Source organism: Eurosta solidaginis, chromosome 1, assembly GCF_040869045.1.
Source record: "Eurosta solidaginis isolate ZX-2024a chromosome 1, ASM4086904v1, whole genome shotgun sequence".
Classification (NCBI taxonomy): Eukaryota; Metazoa; Arthropoda; class Insecta; order Diptera; family Tephritidae; genus Eurosta; species Eurosta solidaginis.
In genome coordinates, this window is record NC_090319.1 from 384,377,567 (window position 1) to 384,404,300 (window position 26,734).

Genomic DNA, 26,734 nt, shown 5'->3' on the forward strand with positions numbered 1-26,734 from the left:
ACACCAATTGTTACGAATTTACTGCAAATCCTCTTATTTGCAATCCTCTGCAAGTTCGAATCACTAAACTGTTGAATAAATAACTCCAATTTGTAATAATGCAAAATGGCCTTTATTAAAGTACTACACTACACAATAACACTCAAACTGTGCAACGAATAGCTTGCTTAATAACCACACTGATTGATAGCTCAATGAAAAAAAATAGTTTGGGGTCGCCAGAGCCTCGTCGATTAGTGAAACGGGATTAGCCGCTCGAAGGTAAGGGCTATATATTGCGTTGGCAACCTGAAAAGGTTGCGCTACACAACCCCTTGAATCTAGTATTTTAGTCGCCTCTTACGACAGGCATACCTACCGCGGGTATATTCTAACCCCCTAACCCGCTGGCGGTCGGCTATTCACGCGTCGGTGTTGGCTGGTTTTTAATTTTTGGGCCGAGTGCTTTTCGTTTTGTATTTTTCATAGTTTCACTGAACACATTATACATTTTGGCTATGCAACAGAATTCTTATGTTGGGCAGAGGAATTTAACAGAATTCTTGTGTTGGACAGAGGAATTTAACAGAATTCTTGTGTCGGGCGGAGGAATTTAACAGAATTCTTGTGTCGGGCAGAGGAATTTAACAGAATTTGAGATCACGACCTAAACACGATAGAGTTGTGTTTTCTTCCATTAACACCGATTTCTTTTTACCATCTTTAGAACGCACAATAATCGACCAAACAAACAAAAGTGGTGCGCGTGAAAAATCGGCGAAAAGTTTTCATCCTCCGTTATTCCATTGATTTTAGCAAATATTTTACGAATTTGTGATTAAACATAGTTAATAACTGCGGAGATTTGCCTCACTGCATTTGTGTAGTTCATTGTTTTGTAGCATTTCGTGTGAATATTCTCTTTGGGGGAGCCGATATTCCTACAACTACACATTTGTCAACAAGTTGTTTTACGCTGCGATTCATTTCATGTGTAATTTGTAGTTTTTGTAGGTACGCTCGTAAATAAAATGTCCTGTTGTCAAGCTAAAATTCATTAGGAGTGCCGTTAATTCCTCCCCAAACTTATTCGTACATGGAACAAGTATTTTGGTAAGTTATTATCGGCTTAATTATGGCGTTTTGTTTACAACAAATTCTCAAATTGGTTGTGCACCCTCAAAGTTAACTTTTTTTTACCCGTTCAAAAGATGTTAACGAAAAACCGAAAAAAGATCCGCGGGTCCCTCCGAAACCGGGGGTGGCATCCATAGTATTTTTGCGCAGAACACCTTTCTGCGTTGGCGGCCTTCGGCCGCGCTTATAAAAAAATAACCCTAGGCTACGCCATGCCAAGTCCGGGTGTGTGGTATAACGGTGGCTACCGCCACGGTGATGCACAATTTTTTTTGTGGGTACCCACAACAACAACCACATGAAAATCGCCAACTTCAACTGCAAATATCTCCGGACAGAGATACAATTTTTCTTTTCCGCCTTCGGATTATTGTTCTCGAGATTAATACGCGTCCTTTGATACCTCACTCGAAAATCATGGCCCAACTTTAGGGTGGGTACCGTACCCGGTATATACCGGCGGCGGTGGCGCGATGCGTTCTTACTTTAAAATCTTGATTTTTCTCTTTAAAAAATAATATTTAGGAAAGGTTTTGTTTGTATGTATTTAAAGAAATGGTAATAGTCTAGTTGAGGGGTCGACTGCTAATACGCTACCAAATATATCGATAGAGGTGTCAAACGACGCGTCTTGACATCAGTATTAATAATCCGAAGGCGGAAAATAAAAATTTTAACGCGTTCAAAAGATATTAACGAAAAACCGAAAAAAGCCCCGCGGGTACCTCCGAAACCGGGGGTCGGATCCATAGTATTTTTGCGCAGAACACCTTGGCTACCGCCACGGTGATGCACAATTTTTTTTGTGGGTGCGAACACAACAAAAACCACATGGAAATCGCCAACTTCAACTGCAAATATCTCCGGACAGAGATACAACTTTTCTTTTCCGCCTTCGGATTATTATTCTCGAGATTAATACGCGTCTTTTGACACCTCACTTGATATTTTTGGTAGCGTATTAGCGGTCGACCCCTCAACTAGACTATTACCAAAGAAATCAACGTTTTGGCCATTTCGGAAAAATCCTGGGGTTTGCCTCAAAGTCTCGCGGATCATTTAGCTCCTTAAGGAGGGAATGTCCTGTCTTCCAGGGAGGCTTCGGACCTAACCCTGGTTGTTGTTTTTGTAGCAATGCTTCGCCCCACCAAATAGCTGGATATGTACGAGTTTAACTTGTTACAGTATCCAGAACAAAGTTGAGCCAGAGTGACTCGCGTTTCCCTGGGGAGTATGCGTTCCTCTTCCGCAAGTTTTGGGTACTGTTCCCTAATTACTGGATTCACCGTGCAATACCCGGCATAAAGGTCCGACACCTGTTTGTGGAGTTCACCAAGGACCTGCTTGTGTTTTTTTGCTTCATACGGCTGAGTTCTCAGGTGCCGTATTTCCTCAAAATGCTTACGGAGATGACTCCTTAAGTCCCTAGGCGGTGTTGGCTCATCAATCAGATGTCTGTTGGGATGCCCAGGTTTCTGGGTATTCAACAGAAACTGTTTGGTTAGCATCTCATTTCTCTCCCTGATGGGGAGTATTCTCGCCTCATTATGTAGATGGTGTTCTGGGGACCGTGGCGTTCTGAGCGCAGTATTTTGGCAGGCCTGTAGCTTCTTCCAGTGGGTATTTTTTAGGCTTGGCGACCATATAGGGGACGCGTAGCACACAAACGGCTGGCCAATTGCTTTGTATGTGGTAATGAGCGTTTCTTTGTCTTTTCCCCAAGTACTGCCAGCAAGGGATTTGAGGATTTTATTACGGCTCTTGATTTTCGGAACAATTGCGGCTGCGTGCTCATCAAAATGTAGATCCTGATCAAATGTCACACTCAAGATTTTGGGGGTGTAGGGCAGTGGGTAGCGTAGTGCCATCGACGTGGATGTTCAAAATGGTCGACATTTGGGACGTCCATGTTGTAAATAAGGTCGCTGAGGATTTAGTCGGTGATAATGCCAGGTTTCGTAAGGCGAAAAAACTGGGGAGATTAGGGAGGTAGCCGTTTATTCTGTTGCAAAGCTCATCGATCCCTGGGCCTGTGCCTGTGGCCATTATTGTGCAGTCATCGGCGTAGGAAACGATAGTAACTCCTTCTAGTGGCGAAGTTAGCTTAGATATGTAGAAATTAAACAAAATTGGGGATAGGACACCACCCTGTGACACCCCCTGTTTAATTCTTCTTGGTTTTGATGTTTCATTTCTAAATTGCACCGATGCCTGCCGACCATCCAAATAATTTGCGGTCCACCTTTTAAGACATGGGGGAAGGGTAGACCCTTCCAGGTCTTGCAGTAACGTGCCATGGTTGACCGTATCAAAAGCTTTTGATAGGTCTAGCGCTACGAGTACTGTTCAATGGTGGTGGTTTTATTTAAACCGCAATTTATCTGGGTGCTGATGGCATTTAGCGCGGTGGTGGTGCTATGGAGTTTTCTGAAGCCATGGTGATGGCAGGCTAGCTAGGGTAGCAAAATGGCTTCAAGGGTCTTGACTGGCGATAGGAGAGATATCGGGCGATATGACCCTCTTCACCTCTAACATTATGGTCCTCCCCTGTTAAAACAGCAAGTTTCCTTGGACCCCCGTTAGAGGATATTGATGACAATTTGTGATCGATCGCAACTATTAGGTGGGGCGAAGCACTGCTACAACAACAACAACAAAAGAGTCGGTTCAAAAGCAATTCCTGATTTTTCAAGGATTCTTTCTCCCTACTCCTGCCGTTTAAAACTTATTCAGCTCCATACGTTACGGAGTCGTAGGGAGATGGTAGGTGTGTTATTTGTAGTAAAACTTATTAGAGGGATGGTAAATAGCCATTTTCAATTTTATTTATGTTCCCTTTAGACCATCGAGACATTTTCAACCGCTTCATATAAGCGCATGCAGATCGAATTTTGAAATGTTTTCTGTGTACTGACTTCAATAAGCACTGCAAAAACATGGATACGTGTGACACACTGTACGTAATAAAAAAATATGTGCTGACTACCTTAAATACGCATTGATTTGGGTGGGTGGCTTGGAATCACGTCCTTTCCAACCTCACACACATCGCAGCCCTGCTTGTTGTGTGTCAAATATTCATCAGCTCCTCGAAATCACGTAATTCCCAAGGCAGTCGGTTCTATGTACCGGAGCGACTCGGGATTTTTCCCGACCAAGGACTGTCATTTCAGTGTGACCCCATTTAATTTGTTGCGTCCCTCCCTCAAATTGTCATCCTCCCAGCAGCTCCTTGCAGCAGGACTGCTCCATACTCTCTTAAATTAAACTCCGGGAAGGCATCGAATCCAATCCTGGCCCGTCTCCTGACCCCGGTCCTGTGAAATGCTTTTGCTGCATCTGCCGGAAAAGAATCATTTTAGGACGGTCATACTCTGTTCAGTGTGTCTCGTGCAAGGGATGGTTGCATCGGACAGGTTGTTCTGGGCTTGATCCCAAAACCCGACGTCCACGTAACTTTTATAAATGTTTTGTGCTCCTTGCTGCTCACGCCCAAGGGCGTCCCGTAGTCTACGCCTAAGCGCCCCCCCCCCCCCCCCCCCCACTACCTTCCCTGCTGCTCAGCAAGCCACAACAAGTACCCGCTGCTGCTCGCGCCCCACGGCGCCAACAACTCAAACAGCTGATACCACTCATAACTACTACCTTCGTAGTAGAGTTGGTAACAATGCTGAGCATCAGCCCCTGCCCTCGTCTTCTCCCCCCCCCCCCCCCCCCTTCTCTTCCGGCAGCAATCGTGCAGTTCAGGGAAACAGACTCTTAGTCCCTACCTCCGTTTGTACCGTCTGCCAGCACAGAATATATAGGTTTGCTCATAGGTATAGGTTTCCCGGCGGAGGCCGCAAACTTAGCGAGAGAACGTGACCTTATAAGACAGCTTGATCCAGGCGACCCCCAAACAAGGGATATAAACCAACGCATCAGATTGCTTGTGGACGAACACAAGCGGTCGAAATGGGAGGAGCACCTAAGAGGTTGTAACCTCTCTACCGGTGTGGGTAAACTTTGGTCCACCGTAAAGTCCCTATCGAATCCGACTAAGCACAAAGACAAAGTTTCCATCGCCTTTGGCGACAAAGTTTCCATCGCCTTTGGCGACAAAGTTTCCATCGCCTTTAGCGACAAAGTGCTGTCGGATGCGAAAAAATGCGCGAGCGCTTTCTGCCGACAATATATAATGCATCCTACGGTCGACAAAGATAGACGGAGAGCCAATAGACACGCACATAAACACAAATTCAGCACGTCACCAATCACCATCACCGCTAAAGAGGTTGAGGACGCCATTGGTCGCGCTAAACCATCCAAAGCAGTGGGCCCAGACGGCATAGCCATGCCGATGCTTAAAAGCGTAGGGAAAGAGGGTTTCAAATATTTAGCGCATGTCTTCAACCTGTCTCTTTCCACCTTTGTCATACCCGAGAAATGGAAAATGGCCAAGGTGGTCCCGCCTGGCAAAGCTAACATAGGTGAGTCGTATCGTCCGATATCTCTCCTATCGCCAGTGGCAAAGACACTTGAAGCCATTTGCTCCCTTATTTCCAAGCAAATTTGCAGCTAGCCCCTCATCAGCATGGCTTCAGAAAACGCCATAGCATTACCACCGCGCTAAATGCCATTAGCACCCAGATAAATTGCGGTTTAAATCAATACCCCCACCATAGAACAGTACTCGTAGCGCTAGACCTATCAAAAGCTTTTGATACGGTCAACCATGGCTCGTTACTGCAAGACCTGGAAGGGTCTACCCTTCCCCCATGTCTTAAAGGTGGACCGCAAATTATATGGGTGGTCGGCAGGCATCGGTGCAATTTAGAAACGAAACATCAAAACCAAGGAGAATTAAACAAGGGGTGCCACAGGGTGGTGTCCTATCCCCACTTTTGTTTAATTTCTACATATCTAAGCTACCTTCACCACCGGAAGGAGTCACAATCGTTTCCTACGCCGATGACTGCACAATAATGGCCACAGGCCCAGGCCCAAAGATCGATGCGCTATGCAATAAAATAAACGGCTACCTCCCTGATCTCTCCAGTTTTTTCGCCTCGCGAAACCTGGCATTATCACCGACTAAATCTTCCGCGACCTTATTTACAACATGGACGTCCCAAATGTCGACCATTTTGAACATCCACGTCGATGGCACTACGCTACCGACTGTCCTACACCCCAAAATCTTGGGTGTGACGTTTGATCAGGATCTACATTTTGGTGAGCACGCAGCCGCAATTGTTCCGAGAATTCAGAGCCGTAACAAAATCCTCAAATCCCTCGCTGGCAGTACCTGGGGAAAAGATAAAGAAACGCTCATGACTACATACAAAGCAATTAACCAGCCGATTACGTGCTACGCGTCACCCATATGGTCGCCAAGCCTACAAATTAGCCACTGGAAGAAACTACAGGCCTGCCAAAATACTGATCTCAGAATCGCCACGGGCTGTCTTCTTATGTCCCCAGAACACCATCTGCATAATGAGGCGAGAATACTCCCCATCAGGGAGAGAAATGAGATGCTGACCAAACAGTTCCTGTTGAATACCCAGAAACCTGGGCATCCCAACAGACATCTGATTGATGAACCAGCACCGCCTAGGGGCTTAAGGAGTCATCTCCGTAAGCATTTTGAGGAAATACGGCACCTGGGAACCCAGTCGTATGAAGCGAAAACACACAAGCAGGTCCTTGGTGAACTCCATAAACAGGCGTCGGACCTTTATGCCGGGAATTGCCCGGTGAATCCAGTACTTAAAGAAAAGTATCCAAAACTCGCGGAAGAGGAACGCATACTCCCCAGGGAAACGCGTATCACTCTTGCTCAACTTCGTTCTGGATACTGTAACAGGTTAGACTCTTACCTATCCAGAATCAACCCCGATATACAAAATGTATGCCCCGCTTGCAATGTGTCCCCACATGACACCAACCATCTCTTTAATTGTAATGTGGAACCAACGCCTCTAACACCCCTTTCCTTATGGTCCCCCCCGTTGAAACGGCAAGTTTCCTTGGACTCCCGTTAGAAGATATTGATGACAATTTGTGATCGGTCGCGGCTATTAGGTGGGGCGAGCATTGCTACAACAACAACAACGTACATTCCGACAGCACTAATAATCAATTCCCGTTGCTCGGCATCACACTACATCCCGACAACTGATTTAATAATGTATATATCTTTATATATAAAAATCACGTGTCACTATGTTTGTCCGCGATGGACTCCTAAACTACTGAACCGATTTTGAATTTGTTGTGCACCCCGTGCGTAGTTTGCTCTAACTTGAAATATAGGATAGGTTATATCTTAGTTTATATTCGCAATATTATTTTATTGCAATTTTTTTAAATGTTTATACGTAATAATAAAATGTTACGTATACGCAGCGGCACTCATATTTTCAGGTGGTGCGCATATACTTCCGTGTAATTGCTTGGTGTTTAATTAAACTGCTTATCAATAAAAAATATTATAGCGAATGATATCAATTATAGCACATCACCAGGCCCGCCGAGAGGGGAGAGGGTTGGTGGGGGGATTACCCCCGGACCCGGGGTTTCTGAGGGGGCCCGCGATTTAGAAGTACTAAGACATTTTTTTTTTAATTCAGGAGAGTCTTTAGTTGTTCCATGTGCAATTTTTAAGCCGTATTTCAAAAGCAATGAGTATCTGCATTTCGTTTTAATATTATAGTTAAGTGTGAAAAGTAAAAATCTATATATATAAAAGGAAAGGCTAAAATGTGTGTTAGTTGGTCGTCGGTGTTCGAAGAGATGCGTCAGTCGATTTTGTTCAAACGTGGACCAGGGTACCCCTAGAATGAGTTTATACAATATAGATATCAAATGAAAGCTGTTGATGAGTGCTTTAGTACAGAGTAATATATTATACCGCTGGGTGACTAGGGTCTCGAGATATAGGCCAAAACGTGGACCCCGATACTCCTAGAATGTGTGGGTAATATGGATATCAAATGAAAGCTGTTGCTGAGAGCTCTAAAGTAATTTTCATTGTGATATTCGATTTAGTCGCATCAACCTGGCAAAACTGATAAATATACATGCAAAGCCGAAATAGACACATGAATTAATAATACCCACATACCTATTTACATACATCATATTCGATTTGCCTTAAATTTGGAATACAAATTTGCCTATATTAGTGTTTACGATCCTTTTTTCCGACCAGAGACGGACTGGGACTGAGACTCGGAGTGGGACTGGGGCTGGAACAAAAGAGATAGACTGAGAGAGAGATAAAATGAGACGAAGATGGAGATAGATGAAGCGAAAAAGACGGAGGGAGGAGTGAATAAAAGGATTAGGAAAAAGTGTAGAGGGGGAGGGTAGAGTTCGACGGTAAAAGCTTTATAAAAAGTATGCAGTTGGGCAACGTCTGCCGGTCTGCTAGTGTTATAATATAATTTTGTTCAATTTGTATGCTTCTGTAATTTATCTGCAATCCACACTATATTTAGTCTGATTAATTGTTAAATTTGTAGACTAATAAATAAATAATTTGTGTACATGATGCGTACAATCAGACAGAAAACGATCGCTTAAACCTAACTGGGTGGCGTTTTGTTGGCCGTACATTCTTCAATACCATCTGAAGTGTCGATTTACCATTTCAATTTATTGTCTGATTACAAGTTTACATACATCATCTATAAATGGTTTACCCTCAATGATTGTATTTGTATTTGGCAAAAATTTGGTAAAAATTATTTTATAGTGCTGGTCGGTAAAAGACATAAAATAGGAACAATTTAAACTTTAAACTTAAAGCTAATGACTATGGCTAAGAAAAGGTTACAATAAATAATATATTTAATAAATAATAAATAAACGAATGATAGAGTACATTTGCTTAGAAGAAATCGGTATTTTAATTGTCTCGGTTATTATAGAAACTTTTTAATTCTTTATTGAAGAGCAGAGCATTGCTTATAAGCCTAAGTCTAGAAGGGAGCGAGTTCCAAAGACGTATGGAAGTAATGAAAAACTGGCGATCAGATATTAGCATACGATGTCTGAAGTGGGTAAGGAGAACAGATCTAGACGACTGGAGACCTCACCCCAGCGGGTCAGGGGATCAGAATATACCCGCGGTAGGTATGCCTGTCGTAAGAGGCGACTAAAATATCAGATTCAAGGGGCTGTGTAGCGCAACCCTTCAGGTTGCCAGCGCAATATATAGCTTCTCCAAACCCAATCTGTATCCGGCAAAGGACCATCACATCGATAACACTCCCCAAAGCCTTCAGGGAGCAACCTTATCGCTACAATAACAACAACTGGAGAAAATTTTGCCTCCGATACAGATAGTCATGTTTATTTTTTATTTATTTATTTATTTATCAGTCTACAAATTAAACAATTATACAGACCAAATATACCGACACTTAATTCTCAGATGTAATACACGATATAAACAACATAAGCAGTCAAATTTTAAAGTAATATTTAAACAGTATTTGATTAAACGCCTGAAAATTTCAATTAAAAACTTAGAAGTAAGCAAAAGTTAAAATGTTGTAAATGTGTTAAAATGTACTCATGAAGGAGCTATTAAATAATAATTTATGAAATTGACAATAAAGCAAATTAATAGTAGATAAAATATATACAGAATAAAATTTATACAGAGTAAATTTGATTGCATACATATAAAAATAATGATCACAACGCAATTTTGCAAACAAGTTTCAAGCATGTAGCTACAAAAATTGATTTAAAATGTCTAGATGGCCTAATAGGAACGTTAAACTTAATTTCACCAAGCAAAAATGGACTATTTATTGACCCTCTTATTAATTTAACAATAAATAAGACACCAAGCATCTCCCTGCAGCTCTGCAATGTGGGCAGCTGTATTAGTTTTAACCGGCTGCATTAGGGGGGAAGATTTTTAGAAGGATCCCATGGTAAGTGTTTTAAAGCGAAAAGCTAAAATAGTTTCTGGACCGATTCCAGCTTGTCAGAATGAACCTAATAACGCGGATTTCAAATTATTGAAGCATATTCCAAAGTAGGTCTGACCAATGATATAAAAAGAGTTTTTGTAACGTATGGGTCATAAAAATTCTTTAGACCAACGTTTAACGAAAGCCAAAGTACCTTTAGCGCTATTCACGCAAGATTCAATATGACGTTTAAAATCGAGTTTTATTGTAACGCCTAAATCAATAAAATTAGAGACTTGCTTGATTACATAGTCGCCAATAACATAATCATGGGATTGGAAGGACTTCCTTGTAAAACACATGAACTTACATTTAGGTAGGTTTAGTGACATGGCGTTTACATTACACCAGTCACCAAGACTATTCAGATCAGCCTGAAGACATGCCCTATCCACGGGTGAGCGAATAGGCATTACAAGTTTGACATCATCAGCGTACATCAATGGCTTGCAGCTCTTCAAAACACTGGGAAGGTCGTTAATGAACTACAGGAACAAAACCCGACCAAGATGGCTGCCTCGAGGAACACCAGAAGTTACGTTTATGAACCGAGACCAACAATTATTAAATATAACTGTTTGTTTTCTTTCCTTCACATAAGAAGAAACCCAAGATAGAAGCAAAGGAGGAAATCCTAACCGATCAAGTTTGAATAAAAGTATAGAATGAGAAACTTTATCAAATGCCTTACTAAAATCAGTATAAATAACATCAACTTCACAATTATTCTTAAAATTGTTGGATACAAAGGTTGTAAACTCGAGCAAGTTGGACACCGTTGATTTACCCTTGCAAAAGCCATGTTGTGAAAAGTCAATTAATGAAGATACTCTAAAAGCAATCTATTTTGTGATAATCAATTCAAATAGCTTAGGAATAGTGTTGAGTTTGGCTATTCCTCTATAATTTATAACCCAAGTTCTGCTTCCATTTTTATGCAGTGGTATAATGAATGATTCTTTCCACTTCTTGGGGAATACCCCTTGCTTCAGGGACGCATTAAACAAACAGGCTAGAGGTCGATATAAGTATCGAGCACAAGATTTCAGCACTACCGACGGAATTTGATCCGGACCACTAGAGTAAGAAATTTTTAGATTTTCCCGATGAGTTAAAACATCATCAGTACATATATATGGGACTGCCTGGGAATCCAGAGGAAACAATCTGAAAGTATAATTCGATGGCGTGTAATCATAGGTGTTTGAATAATTAGATTCGAAGAAATCCGCAAACATGTTAGCAATTTCGAAGCTATCGTTGGAAATCTGATCATTTAGCGTCATTGTAGAAGGAAACCCTTTTATCTTTCTTTTTTGAATTAACGAAGCTGTAAAACGACTTAGGATTGACAAAAATTTGGCTTTTAATCCTACTGATATAGTTCTTGTAACAAATTCTGTTCAATGTGTTATTCAATTCAATTCGTGTTCAATTTCATTTTTTTAGTGCTCCAAGCCGATGATGATATAGCAGTGGTTTCGGACGTAGGTATGCATTTTTTAAAAATTCCGTATAATACATTATTAAAATGGGATATACTCTCATCAATATCCCCATCGTACTCAGGCCAATTTATTCTCGATACTTCGAGTATTACTTTAGACCAATTGGCTTTTCTAAACAGAAATCGGTGAGGGGTCTTTCGCACTACGTTGGAGGAACGCTGAGATAAATTATGAGATTCCATAAACATCGCGAGAGCAGGATGATACACATCTTCAAGCGGGGCAAAGGGATCGCATCGATTTACAAAACAATTTGAATCGTTTGAGAAAATTAAATCCAAGCATTTACCGAATTTATTCTGAATGTTGTTAACTTGAAAAAGTCCAACATCTGCAAACTCGTTTAGGAAATCATAGTGGATAGCGCGAGAAGAAGTAGGAACTAGCTTCCCATCGATACGATAAGACTCCATGACACACATGGCAGATTAAAATCGCAAAGTACAGTGACAGAATCACAGGCCCTGGCAGTACTGCACACAGATTTCACTATTGAGGAATGATTCAAATATAAGGAAATGTCAGATTGTGGGGGAATGTAGTTGGCTATAAAATATTTTTAGGTTGAGGGAAGTTTTACTCTCACACAAAGAAGTTCAGTATCCTCAAAGTCAGGAAAATGTAGTTCCTCCGCGGAAAACCTAGTGTGAACGGCAATTAACACACCTCCACCAGCTCTGGCCAGTCGGTCTTTTATAAACACTTGAAACGAACTCGATAAAACTTCAGCATTAAAAACTGTTGGTTTTAGCCAAGTCTCAGTAAAAACGAGTACATCATAAGAACTCTCATGACTCAGTAGAAAAATTTCCGTTATTTTGGTATTCAACCCCCTAACGTTCTGATAAAATATACTAAGTGAGATATTATTTACGTTTGATATGACATATTTTAAGTTTGTACCACTTCTGGAGTGTTGCCTGGCAAGTTTTTTGATGCATTTAAAATGGCGCGGTCACGGTTCGACTTTCGAGTAAACAAATGCACCACAGAGTGCTTCGGCCAGAAAGTAGAATCGAGTACCTTATCAAAAAATATGTCAGGAACTAAGATTCTGAAAGAAGAGATCTCTCTCCCAGACTTAAAATTAAACTTATAAACATTAATATTGCTGTTAAGTTCAACACCAAGCTTGGAGCATACATAGTTAGATATATCAGCTTCCGTCAGCGATGCGTGGAGCCGTGATACAAAAATGGACCTATGGGAGGGGGGGGGGGGGGGGGGCAGCAGTCACCTCCCTAGGATCACCAGTATCTAAAGCAACCGATTCAGAAACAGGGGCTGTGATTAGGGCTGCGAGTGCGGTTGTTGTTACAGCAGTCGAATCATTACCAGAATTGGGTTGAATAGCAGGAGCAGTAACAGCATCAGAATCATCAGTATTAACAGAATTAGTGCTGTTCCCAACAGCATTCGCTTTGTTTTTTGAAGCTGGAGTCTTGTTCTTACTAGACCAAAGAGGATAAATATAATAAGAGCCGTCACTCGTTATTTTTGAGGCATTTACTCGATGTAAATGTGAGGGTAGTCGCTACTTTTGTTTTATGAGGGACATTTTTGAATTGCTTTCCATTTATCCATGCGGTGTTGTCACTTTACAAACGTGTTTTTTGGAAAGAGAATTAAATAATTAATTAAATACAGTCGGAAAAATAAACACAAATACCCCATGAAAATGTATAGAAGACATTTATAAACATCTCGCCCAAAAAAAAGTAGCGACTACCTCATATTTACATCGAGTAAATGGCTAAAAAATAACGAATGACGGCTCTTATTATATTTATCCTCTTTGACTAGACATTGCAAAGTTAGCAGCAGTACTGGGGTTAACAGTTGTATTGGGAATATCATCAGTATTAACATGTGCTGTCAATGATTTAGCATAAGATATTTGTGTATTGAAATCATGCGAGGGGGTGGCTGAGTGTACGCAAAAAGGCTCACTATTGTTATCAGCAGAAATTGGACTTGCATAAACAGGTGATCGGGCGAGCAAATGGCAATGTATACATGGCTGCATTAGTGTAGGTGAAATCGATAGAGTATGAGGTTTGAGCGCTCAACTAATATCAAAGAAGATAAATATAATAAGAGCCGTCATTCGTTATTTTTTAGCCATTTACTCGATGTAAATATGAGGTAGTCGCTACTTTTTTTTGGGCGAGATGTTTATAAATGTCTTCTATACATTTTCATGGGGTATTTGTGTTTATTTTTCCGACTGTATTTAATTAATTATTTAATTCTCTTTCCAAAAAACACGTTTGCATAAAGTGACAGCATCGCATGGATAAATGGAAAGCAATTCAAAAATGTCCCTCATAAAACAAAAGTAGCGACTACCTCACAGTTTACATCGAGTAAATGCCTCAAAAATAACGAGTGACGGCTCTTATTATATTTATCCTCTTTGCTAATGTTACCACTATTCAACGAGTTCGGATTACTGATAGAGCTGACAACATTTTTTATTTTATTTATGCCATCAGCCATCACCTCCACACACCTTTCATTGTTTTTGTTAGAGTTGTCTTCATTATCTTTAAAATGTTTTTTGATGACATTTTTTATATCAGCCATCTCCGCAAACAAATCCTTAAATTTAAGGTCCAAGGCAAGCATTGTGGACTCCAATGTAGCTTTATGGGATGCCAACACAGCGTCATAGGCGTTACAAAGCTTGCCGTAGGCATTTAGGCAATCCGCGCACATATAAATTAGGTGGCGGTTCTTCGTAAGCAAATTCACGTCGTACTCTGAAAAGTTGCCTTCACAACAAGAACGATGGTAGACAGTCTTGCAAAAGCCACCACAAGGCACAATAAGGGTATGCGAACGAGAAAAATGCTTGTCGCACTTGGCACAATACTTATCCATTACACCAGATATCGTAATAGGTAAAATAAATAAATAAAAACTGGACAAAAAGAATAAAAAACAGAGAGCGAGATAAAACACGTCTGTTCGGCACGAACGCAAGTTAATCCCCTTCATATTAATTTATGTAGCGTAGTGAGCGTTTTAAGTTTAATACGGTTATCGAAAGAAATGTTTAGCAACCTGTAAGCGTGATGAGAAACGTGGTCAAGTCTTTTCAACCCATAGACGTACCTAGCAATGTTGTTAAGTTTCCTATTACATACATAATCACAATTAGAGTAAATCTCACAACCATAAAGGAGCGTAGGTATTAAGTACGCTTTTGCTATTAGTAGATGAATATGTAACGGAGTAAAATATTGTGTAAGCCAGAGTGTACGAAGCATCCCATACACTTTTCCCACTGTGCGGAAGATGTGATCTTTCCATGTCAAGGTTTTGTTAAAAACTACACCTAGATTTTTTGCCGTGTCGACGTATTCTATAATAGTGTTGTCTAAAATTAAATTTTCCAATCCACTTTTATCTAGTGACCTTCTATGAAAGACTATACATTTCGACTCATTAGGGTTAAGACATAAGCCGTTCATAGAAGCCCACGTACCAATTTGACACAAATCGTAATTTAAGTTATTAATACACGAACTGGTACGATCACTAGGACAGCACATATACAATTGTACGTCGTCAGCATAAATGTGAATATTACAATACTTGAGAACACCAGGCAAATCGTTTATATACAAAACAAATAACAGGGGACCAAGGATTGAGCCTTGTGGGACGCCTCTTAAAACACTGACGAAGTCAGACTTTCTGCTACCAACACTTACTGCCTGAGTTCGGTCAGCCAAATACGATCTGATTAGGGCTGTTGCACACTTGGAGAAATTAAATAGGTTGTCCAGCTTCTTGCAGAGAACGGTGTGGTCGACCGAGTCAAACGCTTTTGAATGGTCGAGATGAGTTAGGAAAGCAGTAAAATTGTTGTCAACTTGTTCTTGAATATCCTCTATCACCGATAGGAGCGCCGTTTTACAGCTACGATTTGACCTGAATCCAGACTGGGAATCTGTGAGTAAGTTATTATCCTGCACATAAGTATTTATCTGGCAGTGCAAAATTCGTTCGACGACCTTGGAAAGGAAAGGCAGAATAGCTATAGGTCTATACTCCTTGGTTTGCTTGGGGATTGGGATTACCTTAGCAACTTTCCAACATTTTGGAAATATACAGGACGTCAGCACAGAGTTAACCAAGTAGGTTAAGTGGGGAAGGATTTTAGGAAGAATTATTTTTAAAAATTTCGGACATATACCATCGAACCCCATAGCATTAGACTTTACTTAAAGAATGGCTTGAACGACATCACAATCATCGACACTAGCAAACTCAAGAGGACCAAAATCAACATTAGCGCGAATACAATAATTGTCAGCACATATATTGTCAGTTGAGATTGGCAGATTTACAAAATTTATATTTATCTCGTTAATGTCTACATCAGGGAGGACAGAAATATCACATTTGGATTTTCCGATACCAATTACTTTAATCGACTTCCAGGTTTCCTTCGAACTCAAAGCAGCACTATACTTGTTATTATAAAATTTCTGCTTAGCTGACCTAATGGCTTTGTTTGCAGCGATCCTAGCTGCTTTGAAGCAGTTGTGAGCCTCCAGGGTTTTGTATCTTTTCCAAGCAAGGTTACGCTGGTGAATTAAGTGTTTTAGATTGGCACTAAACCAAGGGGTATTATTGTGTGTAGCAGCTTTGAGTTTCACTGGCACATGGTTGTCGAAAAGCCTAATAATATGGTTCTGTAGGAATGATGCCTGATTATCGACCGATGTCAGCGTACGAATCAAGCTCCATTCGACCGACTCCACCGCTGCATTAAGGGAACTGTAATCTATGCTTCTAAAATCACGATACGTAAAGGAACATTGGATGTGTGACGTTTGAAAGTTGTAACTAAGAAATATCAGATCGTGTTTTGAAAATCAAGATGCAGACAATTGATCATTCACAAAAAATAAATCCAGCAAAGAAGAATTTGAGTCAGTAAAGTGTGTAGGTGAAGTTAAATTGGTTGGAAAAAGTCCAAGAGTCTCCATACTTAGCTTTAGAGTTGAGTCGACGAGAAGGTTGGAGTTGAAATCCCCAGCGATGATTATAAGTAGAGGCTCGAGAAATTCAATAAAGCCAGAGAAGTTAACTCCACGATTAGGTCTGTATGCACAGCCGATAAGAAGCCTTTCATTATTTACAGAGAACACGTCTACGAACACATATTCGACAGAATCACTTGGACTAGCCCTGGAGCAAAGTTTACAGGATAAACTACTTTTAACATATATAGCAACACCACCACCATGACCACGTCTATCAGCCCTGAAAAGTTGATATCCATTTAGTTGCACCAAATCATTTTTGTGACATGAAGAAAACCAGGTTTCGGAAATACATATAACATCTATATCAGAACCTTCAGATATGAATCTCAATTCATCCAGCTTTTTATATAGGCTTTGCGCATTGAGATGGATGACTTTGAGCCCTTTAGTACGTTTGCTGAATACGCGCTACAGTGTATGTAAGCAGTCTTTTGAACTAGACAACCTATAGTCTAGGACCATCACTATCTATGGGATATAAAGAATGCTCTGCGATTCGTAACAATGAAGACAACATAAATTAATGTTTACAAGTATGATAGGGCGAGATAAAGACGGAAACGAAGAGACGCAAGAACTTAAGTAATATACCATACATAGAAATTAATTTATTGATCTTAATTCGTTATTGATCTTAATTCGCTATGTATTGCTTCAGGGCTGGCGTTGGTCTCTTGAATATTTAGGGTATAAAATGTACAATGAGTTACCTTCTGATTTGAAAGACTGTGAAAATATTAGTAAGTTCAAAGAAAAACTGTTTTTATATTGTACGTCACTAAATGTAACTTGAGTATTTATGGTAATCTCTTATTTTAACCTAAACTAGGTCTTAAAGACCGTAATAATAAATAAATAAATGATATGTACCAGACCCTTCTTAGAAAAAACCGCTACTACCTTCCTTTTCTTCTTTAGACGGATCGCTGCCTTGAAGATCGCATAGTTTTGCCTGGACAGCGAAGCATTTACATAAATCGGAGCATTTGAATTTATGCCCACATGAACTAATTGCAGACCCTTGATGTTTGGATTGTTTTGGCGCCTAAAGGTGCCTATACTTTTTACCAATTTGTTTCTGTCTGTCGGCGACTGAAATTTGATTATTACGGCCGGATCTGTCACGCTGTTGTCTAGTTTCCGTAGCCGAAAAATGCTCATTATAGGAAATGGTTGCAATCTGAGAGTGGAACAGAGGCGATGAAAGACACTTGTTAAGATTTCTCCTTTCTTTAAGGGAATTCCGTGTACACGGACTTCACTTTCGGCAATATGGCTCTCTTGCTTGACGCATTGTTTTTGAGCGTTTTTACTTCCTCTTCGAGATAACCAACGCGCTCGAACACGCTCTCTAGCTGAGTAACTCTTGCATTAAGCTCACTGACCTCTTTCTTCAGCACCACAAATTTGTCTTCTAGTTTTTTGCATACGAATTCAATGAGCCTTTTTTCCGAGTCCAAAATTTGCTTAGCAATCAGATCGTTGAACTTAGCAAATCGCTGATCCATGCTTTGCATTAAACTAGGAGAGAAGCCGCTGATCCGTTGCACCTTTTTGGCGCTATCAACCTCGTTATTAAGGTCGTCACCACGACGCTTACCATTGACTGGATCCATGGTGTTCGAAAAAAAAAAACGGGCCAAAAATAATGCTCGAAGAAACTGGGTGGCAGTTCTAACGCAGCTTAGATTATTATGACGCAGGCTTCAATTTAGCATAGACGCAAACCACAAAATAAAGCTTGAAGCACAAACAAACTTTAGTGACTATAAAACTTTTGGCGGGAAGATACACAGTTGATGAAGGTGGCAAAAAAATGTCACGTTTGTTAATGTTTAGAAGCAGGTTGTAAGAATTAAAGACTCACAATAAACAATGAATTTGAAAATTTAAAGAGGAGCACAAATTACTTTAGCTTTCACACACCAGGGTTGCCACGAGATATCCTTGTCTTCGGTGATTTTAATCTGCCTTATATATATATATATATATATACTGGAGTACCTGTTTCATCTCAGTTGTATATCCTAGACCTGGTGAATAACCCAAGACTTGGCCGGGTTTTGGAATCCAGGGAAATACCTTTGGGAAGGCTATTTGTACACAATTTACGCGCGTTCTTACTCTGCCCTCGTTGAATCTTCTGGGCCGTCCCACCCCTCTTTCCGTGAAGATGTTGTGGTCGGCAAGGCTTCGCCTGCTAAAGTTGTGTATGATACATTCATATTTTAACTGGATTCGCCTTGCGTAGGCGAAGTTGATAATTGGTCTGAATAAGCTTTTAATTGTGATGGCAACTCCGTAAAGGCGTTGCGCTACGCATCAGCTTGAATCCATTCGCTGCAGTCCTCATTCCGGCTAATTCCCTTTTTTCCGCGCTCTTTTTGCTCTCACAGAGTATTCTGCTTGTCGAGAGATGCTTCCAAGTCATCCACTAATTTAACATATTAATAAAATTTGCAATTGCAATTTGTTTCTATGGAAATTATAAGCCTTTTAAAATAATTACTTAGTTTTAATATGTTTGTACTTAGTCCGTAAGATCATTGATCAAAGGCTAAATAAACTGTATAATAGCTTTATACTGCATATCTTTCAATATAATTTGTACATCGGTTTGTAAATATACAGGATACATAAAACAAATATAAATAAACAGGCTACAGAAGACCCCCAAATAAGCGACCACAATAGGTGTATCAGGCGGCTTGTAAACTAAAACACAAGAGCCAAATGAGAGGAAAATCTTGAAAACTGCAGCTCCTCTAGTGGTGTTATAAAGTTGTGCTCGACCTCTACTGGGGGAGGTCGGGTTATAGACGCGTTGTAAAAGAAATCAGAGCTATGGGATCAATTGTCGCAGTGCAATCCACAATCTATTTAGCTGTTTTATCAACAAAGAGATGGTGTGACAGCTTCAGCATTTTGTACGTTAAATGTGTTATTAGGCAGATTGAATCCCTTGGAGTTAGAGCGGATAATAGGATCATGTTTCCTATTCCTAGCAGATCACATTAAAGTTCCCATCCAGATGAACTGGCCGGGCCATATTTTGCTTGTTTTTACCAACTATTATCCTCCATGGATAAATGACGTCACATAAGATTGCTGATGCATCATCGTGCATAGAAGACTTTGGTAGTATAATACTTTTCTAACTCGTTTGACTTTTCCCACATTTTTCAATCCAAAAATGCATTTTAAAATAATTAGTAAAAAAAATATTTTAGCATGTATTTTTCCTATATGTTTTAGAAATTTGGCATGTAAACGGGCAGTTCGAAATAAGTTCCAACAAACTCCAACCACTTGCGTGATTGTGTCAATGTTCACTTCTGCATCAAAATTCGTGAATATTCGAAAATACATTCTACCGCTTAATATAAATATATTTTTAAGTATCTCTTCTGATTTATTGCTAGATGTTAAATTATCAGAGCTGCTCAATCCCTATACACTTCTAGCACTTTTGTTTTTGTTTTGCCCTGAAGAAAAGGCACAGATACAAATTCACACTTTGAACATAAAAAAAAAATGTTCATAGCACTACCATATGCCCTCGCATACATACATATACGTAAATTTGACTCATATGAAAGTGCCTGAATTTCATATGAAGGGCAAATAAAAAGCACTTCCATATGAAATTTACACTAACAAATTCACTCCTATTCTGCATTTTAATTACGTTCCCGTTCTACGCTCCGCTTTAATCGAAGTTGGGTATTCTGCATTACGACGGAATTGTAACGAGAAGAGGAAGAGCAAATGATTTTTCCAAATCAGCTGTTTGTACGGATCGTGTGAACTTTGGAACAAAATAAATTAAAGAAAATTTGTAAAAAAACACTGAAAAACGTTTATATTTTATTATCCGCGCCATTTTGTACAAAAAAAAAAGCAATAGAATATATTGCCGCAGTGTTATATTTTTTTGAGCGAAGTGCTTTCATAATTTTAAGTGTGCTTTTGTCGTTCTTTTGGCCAATTCCCTGCCGTGGCCACCAAGTTTTGTTAAAACGGATTCCTGCACGAATATAGTTGACATTTTCTGAATTTTATGGATGCTAATTTCATTGCACTGGCCTAAAATACTTTATAAAGATTTATTTACTCTTTCCGCAAGGATTGTTTACGTTTTCGCTTCACCTTCCTCTACTCCGGCAGCTTGCTTTGGCATATAACTGGACCCAAGCCTTTTACGTTTCTTAAAAAGTTTTATTTACATTTTTGTTAAAATTCTGTTATAAATTAATAAAAAAATAAAAAGAACATATTTTTCCGCCAACAAATTTGCAACTTAGAAAAACGGAACTACGATCGATATGCAGAATACACAAAATCCAACGATTCGAAGTTGAATCGAAACAGATTGGAACACAGAATACCAAAATTGCCAAATCGAAAAAATTCCAATCGAAGGTCGAAATGCAGAATAGGGCTGATTGATTTTTTTATTTAAAAACTTTCAGTTGAGGGCTCCAAAAATGTTTGAGGGGAGTGTACATATATTGTTGTAAGTGTACTGTGATTTGCACTTCAATATAAAAATTTTGAACAGCCCTGTTTATAAAGGTTTCGTTTTTAAACGGGTTTATTTAGCTTGACTCTGTGCAGCGAGCGTTGTTTACGAATTTTGTAATTGAGATTTTTCCCGATAAGCTTGAAACTTGAAATATAGTTCAGAACCCGGTGAAAATTTATTTATTTGTCTTATATACGCCGTAGATTGATGAGGAGTGTGATGACTAGTACCTAGGACCTACCTAATTATTTTCTAGCCTTTAGTATTATTATTACTTAATAGAAGTATTGTTTTCAATAAAACCGATTAACTTGACATTTTTTAATTATTTTATTTCTTCAATATTTTCAGGTGTACTTCTAATTAAGCTGCGCACAGTCATTTTTATAAGAGTAGTTTTATACCTAAACGGACTAAATTTCTTACGAGGTAAGTAAAAGTACCTGGGCGACCGACCTTTGCTCGGCAATCTTCGAGTATGCCGCATAACTTACTTTGTTCTACATGTCATCATTAATCAAACTCTACTTTTTTTATATGCACATATATTATATATTTTTACTTACCAATATTTGATTTCCTTAAAAATAGATTTCAACAACATATCAAACACTAATAGGTGGCTAGCCTAAATGGCAACCCTACTCAAAAATTACGCTATTGTAATGCGGAGTGAAATAACTTTCGTTTGATACCCATATCGGCATATTTAATGCAATTTTTTTTTAATCTCTTAAATTTTTTTTTAATTTCGAGTAGGTGGCAACCCTAAATGGCAACCCCACTCAAAAATGTCCCTGTTGTAATGCGGAGTGAAATAACTTTCGTTTGATACCCATATCGGCATATTTAATGCAATTTTTTTTAATTTCGTATAGGTGGCAACCCTAATTCGTAACCCTACTCAAAAATTTCCCTATTGTAATGCGGAGTGAAATACCTTTCGTTTGATATCCATATCGGCATATCTCATGCAATTTTTTTAATTTTGAATAGGTGGCAACCCTAAATGGTAACCCTACTCAAAAATGTCCCTATTGTAATGCGGAGTGAAATACCTTTCGTTTGATACCCATATCGGCTATCTCATGCAATTTTTTTTTACTTTCGACTAGGTGGCAACCTTGTGAAATATTCTGAGTAGCAACACCAATGTAGAAAGTCTTAGAAGGTGATACATTATCTCTGTGCCAAATTTCACTTAAATCGATTGAGCCGTTCCCGAGATCGTTCGGCTATACAAACAAACAAGAATTGCTCGTTTAAAGTTATAAGATATAGCTACTAAAAGATTTCTATATTAAAATTTACCCGCCCATCAAATCTTGGTGAGAGAACGGCGTTGATCCTAAAACTAAAAAATTATGAAGGATAGTCTAACTGTTAACTCAACGAGGACAGGTATAACCTCGCGCTGGCCTATATTCCGATTATGTGGAGAAGAGAACGTGGAACTTCTACCCAAGCTATCAAAAAAATTACTACTGTATGTGGAAGTCTTCCAGGCCGATCTGTTTAGCATCATTTGTTCCTAAAGGAATGTAGAAAATCATAAACCAATATCTAGATCAATTCAAACACTAAGGAAAAACATCTTCATCTAAGTCCACAGACAATGCCCTATATCAAATGACCACAGAAATTCAAAGAGCGGAAAATGGTATTTTACTAATTTAGCAACAGAGACCCTCCCCGAATGCTTTTGCCGAATACAGACCATGTACGTCCAGGTAACAAACACTTTAACCATCTCGGGGATGATTTAGTATGACCACATTGAACCTTCTAAATCATTCCCAGAGGCAGCTTCCCAAAGATGCAAATATACAAAGCAACGTGGGACCCTTGCAGAGTCGAAAGACCAGACACACAGTCATATGGTGTACAGACGCTCGAAGACAGCAGTGGGGGCCAACATGTCAATAACGCTAGAGCAGTTCCGGGGCATTTTCCAGGCCGATGTTTTTGTAATGAGCATGTGTGCAGTGATGGGCCCATAACGAGATTATTTCTCCAGTGAAAATTAGATCCCCTATAGTATTCTAGTGCAAGTAGCACCATACGTTTGGCTGGGTCCTGGGACATAAAGTGGTGTATGTAAAAGAACAAGCTGAGAGAAAGACAGTTGCTATAAGGCTCAAACCCATCATGGCAACACTTGTTTGAAAGCATAGAACTGTACGCCCCGTCGGCCCAAGAGGCTTAAAATATTCTCTCAGGAGACATGCCAGTCGTAAGAGGCGCCTATAATCCATTTCCCCGACGGTACGAGGGGTCAAACAAATCATCCCCGTTAAAGGTGGATTCGTACCATATTACCGCTACGCTTTCCTACACCTTGGAGGAGTGTTGTCTTGACTAAGACAATAACAACAACTCGCTCTCACCATTTCCCTTCCAATTTGTAGAAACTAATCACAACTTCCCATATAAAAAAGATGTATATTGGTATGAAGCTTTGCTGAAAACTTGAACAAAATCAACGTACTAGTTTCGGAGCCTCTAAGCGACTTATATACATAGATAGATACCGACACACCCAAATACATACATTCTTCTTAGTAAATGTAGATAAATGAAAGCACGTACTTTTTTCTCATTTCTCTTACGCAGCTATGGCAGCACGAGGACGCGGACTTCTTTTCGCATTTAAAGCAGATAAAGATTCCACTGATGGCGAATCGTCATCTGCTAAAGACAGTGGCTTAGGCAGCAAAAGTCTGAACTCTGGCGGCGAATATCGTAGAATTGGACGTGGTAAGCTCTTAGACGATTTGGTATCATCATGCTCCAACATGACACTTGAGGGACGTTCATCCGAAGATCAAAGTAATATAACTTCGACAACTGATTCGAACAAAACTTCCTTGTTTGGTGGTCGAGGGCGCGCCAGTGTGTTCAAAAATTTATTATTGGGTGAAGAACCGACACCGCTACCTGAATTGCATACCAAACCAATTATTGTACAAAAACCGGCATCACTGCCAGCAGCTGCCGTAGCAGCAGTAGCGGCAGTGACTGCAGCACAAGCCTCACAAGAACAACAATTGGAACATTTTCGAGAAGAGGCAGCGCCAACTGATATCTATAATCCGGAAAATAAACATGGATGTAAAGGAAATCCGGTGCGTTTGGCTTGCAACTACATACGTATAGCATCAGATCCCGAGAAAGGTGTATACGTGTATGAAGTGCGTTTCTATCCCCCTGTAGATTCGCTTAGCTTACGTATGAAATATCTAAATGAGCATCGTGATAAGTTTGGTGGTACAAAAACATTTGATGGTGTAACCCTTTATTTGCCTATTTTATTGAAAGATAAGCTAACAACATATATATCAAAAAGTGTAGCAGATAACTTTGATATTGAAATTCGTATTCTATTTAAACGCAAGGAGGCGCTCAAAAATTGCATACATCTTTACAATGTGCTATTCGATAGAGTTATGAAAACTTTGAATTATGTACGTTTCGATCGTAAGCAATTTGATCCCACAGCACCGAAAATTATACCACAAGCAAAATTGGAAGTATGGCCTGGTTATGTAACCGCAATTGATGAGTACGAGGGAGGACTGATGTTGTGTTGCGATGTGTCACATCGGTTGTTATGCCAAAAAACTGTACTGGAAACATTAGTGGAGATTTATCGTTCCAATCCGAAATTATTTCAAGAAAATGCTAAAAAATATTTATTGGGTTCTGTTGTTATAACACGCTACAATAATCGTACTTATCGCATTGATGATATTTGTTTCGAGAAGAATCCAAAAGCAACATTTCAAACAAAACAAGCTGAATTATCCTATATTGATTACTATCGTACAAGTCACAATATATTAATTAAAGATGAAACTCAACCACTTTTGATTAGCATCAAGAAACAAAAAACTGCTGATAAGCAAGCAGCTGACGACTTGGTTGTATGTTTGATACCAGAATTATGCTATTTGACTGGCTTGCGTGATGACATACGTTCTGATTATAAGTTAATGCGTGAAATTGCCACATTTACGCGAGTCTCACCAAATCAACGTTTACACGCATTGGAGAAGTTCTTCATCAATTTGAAAAAATGTCCAGAAGCTCAAAATATACTAGAAAGTTGGGGTTTAACTGTTAAGAATTCGCATGAAAGCTTGAATGGCCGCCAATTCGAAGAGGAACAAATCTTATTCGCAAAGAAACAATTTTCAGCCGGTATAAATGCTGATTTTTCCAAATATGTTTGCAACAATGAAGTGTTGGAAGTGGTGCATCTAACAAATTGGATATTAATACATTGTAAACAAGATACTCGATGCGCAAAAAATTTTTACGAACATGTCGATCGTAATTCGCGTCCATTGGGAATACGCGTCGATAAACCGCGCATGATTACATTAGAAAATGATCGCGTGGATACATTTGTAAAAGCTTTACGCACCAATATTGATGGGCAATCACAAATTGTTGTTTGTATAAGTCCAACAAATCGTGATGATCGTTATGCAGCTATCAAAAAAGTATGTTGTGCAGAAATACCCATTCCGTCACAGGTGATCAATTCGCGCACACTAATGAATGAAGCAAAAAATCGTTCAATTGTACAAAAGATTATGTTACAAATGAACTGTAAATTAGGTGGTTCATTGTGGGCTGTAAAAATACCATTTAAAAATGTTATGATTTGTGGTATTGATTCGTATCATGATGCTGCACAAAAAGGAAATTCTGTTGCCGCATTTGTTGCTTCTTTAAATTCTAATTATACCAAATGGTATAGCAAAGCTGTCATACAAGGTAAACGTGAAGAAATTGTAAATGGTCTATGTTCATCATTTACAGCTGCGGTGACACGTTTTCACCGTGAAAATGGTAAATTTCCGGATAATATTATTATATATCGTGATGGTGTTGGTGATGGTCAGCTGCCACTTTGTTCTGGTCACGAGATACCACAATTGGAGGCAGCATGTAAACGTGCCTTTTCGGATTATATCGTAAAAATAACTTTTATTGTTGTACAAAAACGTATAAATACACGTTATTTTTCAACAAATGGTTCGGGTGTTGATAATCCACCACCAGGCACTGTCGTAGATCAGTGTATTACACGCGCAAAAATGTACGATTTCTTTTTGGTCTCACAAACTGTACGGCAAGGCACTGTTACTCCGTCACATTATATAGTGCTACGCGATGATGCCAAATATAGTCCAGATATCATACAAAGACTGACCTATAAATTGTGCTTTATGTATTATAATTGGCCCGGTACTATACGTATACCAGCATGTTGTCAATATGCACACAAGATGGCTTACCTAATTGGGCAGAGTATACGTAGAGCGACATCGGAGGAGCTTTCTGATAGATTATTTTACTTGTGAAGACATCTTTTTTTATTATTATTATTATAATTACGTTGTGTTATTTAATTTTTTGTACTGCCAACTAATATATGTATAAAAATCAAGGGGTGTAATTGAATTTAATAAACCCCATACATGTACTGGATATACTTGAATGAAATGAAATAAATGCCAAATGATGAATTGTTACCTTGAA

At 39.4% G+C, this 26,734-nt stretch overlaps 1 protein-coding gene across 1 annotated transcript; it reads left to right on the top strand.

Annotated features, from left to right (window-relative positions):
• The first annotated feature begins 711 nt into the window (after positions 1-711).
• Positions 712-26,734, top strand: AGO3 (Argonaute 3). Its single transcript, XM_067763277.1, has 3 exons — positions 712-1,092; positions 21,536-21,613; positions 23,798-26,734. Exon 3 carries the CDS (start codon positions 23,800-23,802, stop codon positions 26,554-26,556), a length of 2,757 nt encoding a protein of 918 aa, XP_067619378.1. The 5' UTR covers positions 712-1,092; positions 21,536-21,613; positions 23,798-23,799; the 3' UTR covers positions 26,557-26,734.

Excerpts from the sequence above, each read along its gene's own strand:
- AGO3 (XM_067763277.1), top strand. The coding sequence starts at position 23,800 with ATGGCAGCACGAGGACGCGGACTTCTTTTCGCATTTAAAGCAGATAAA.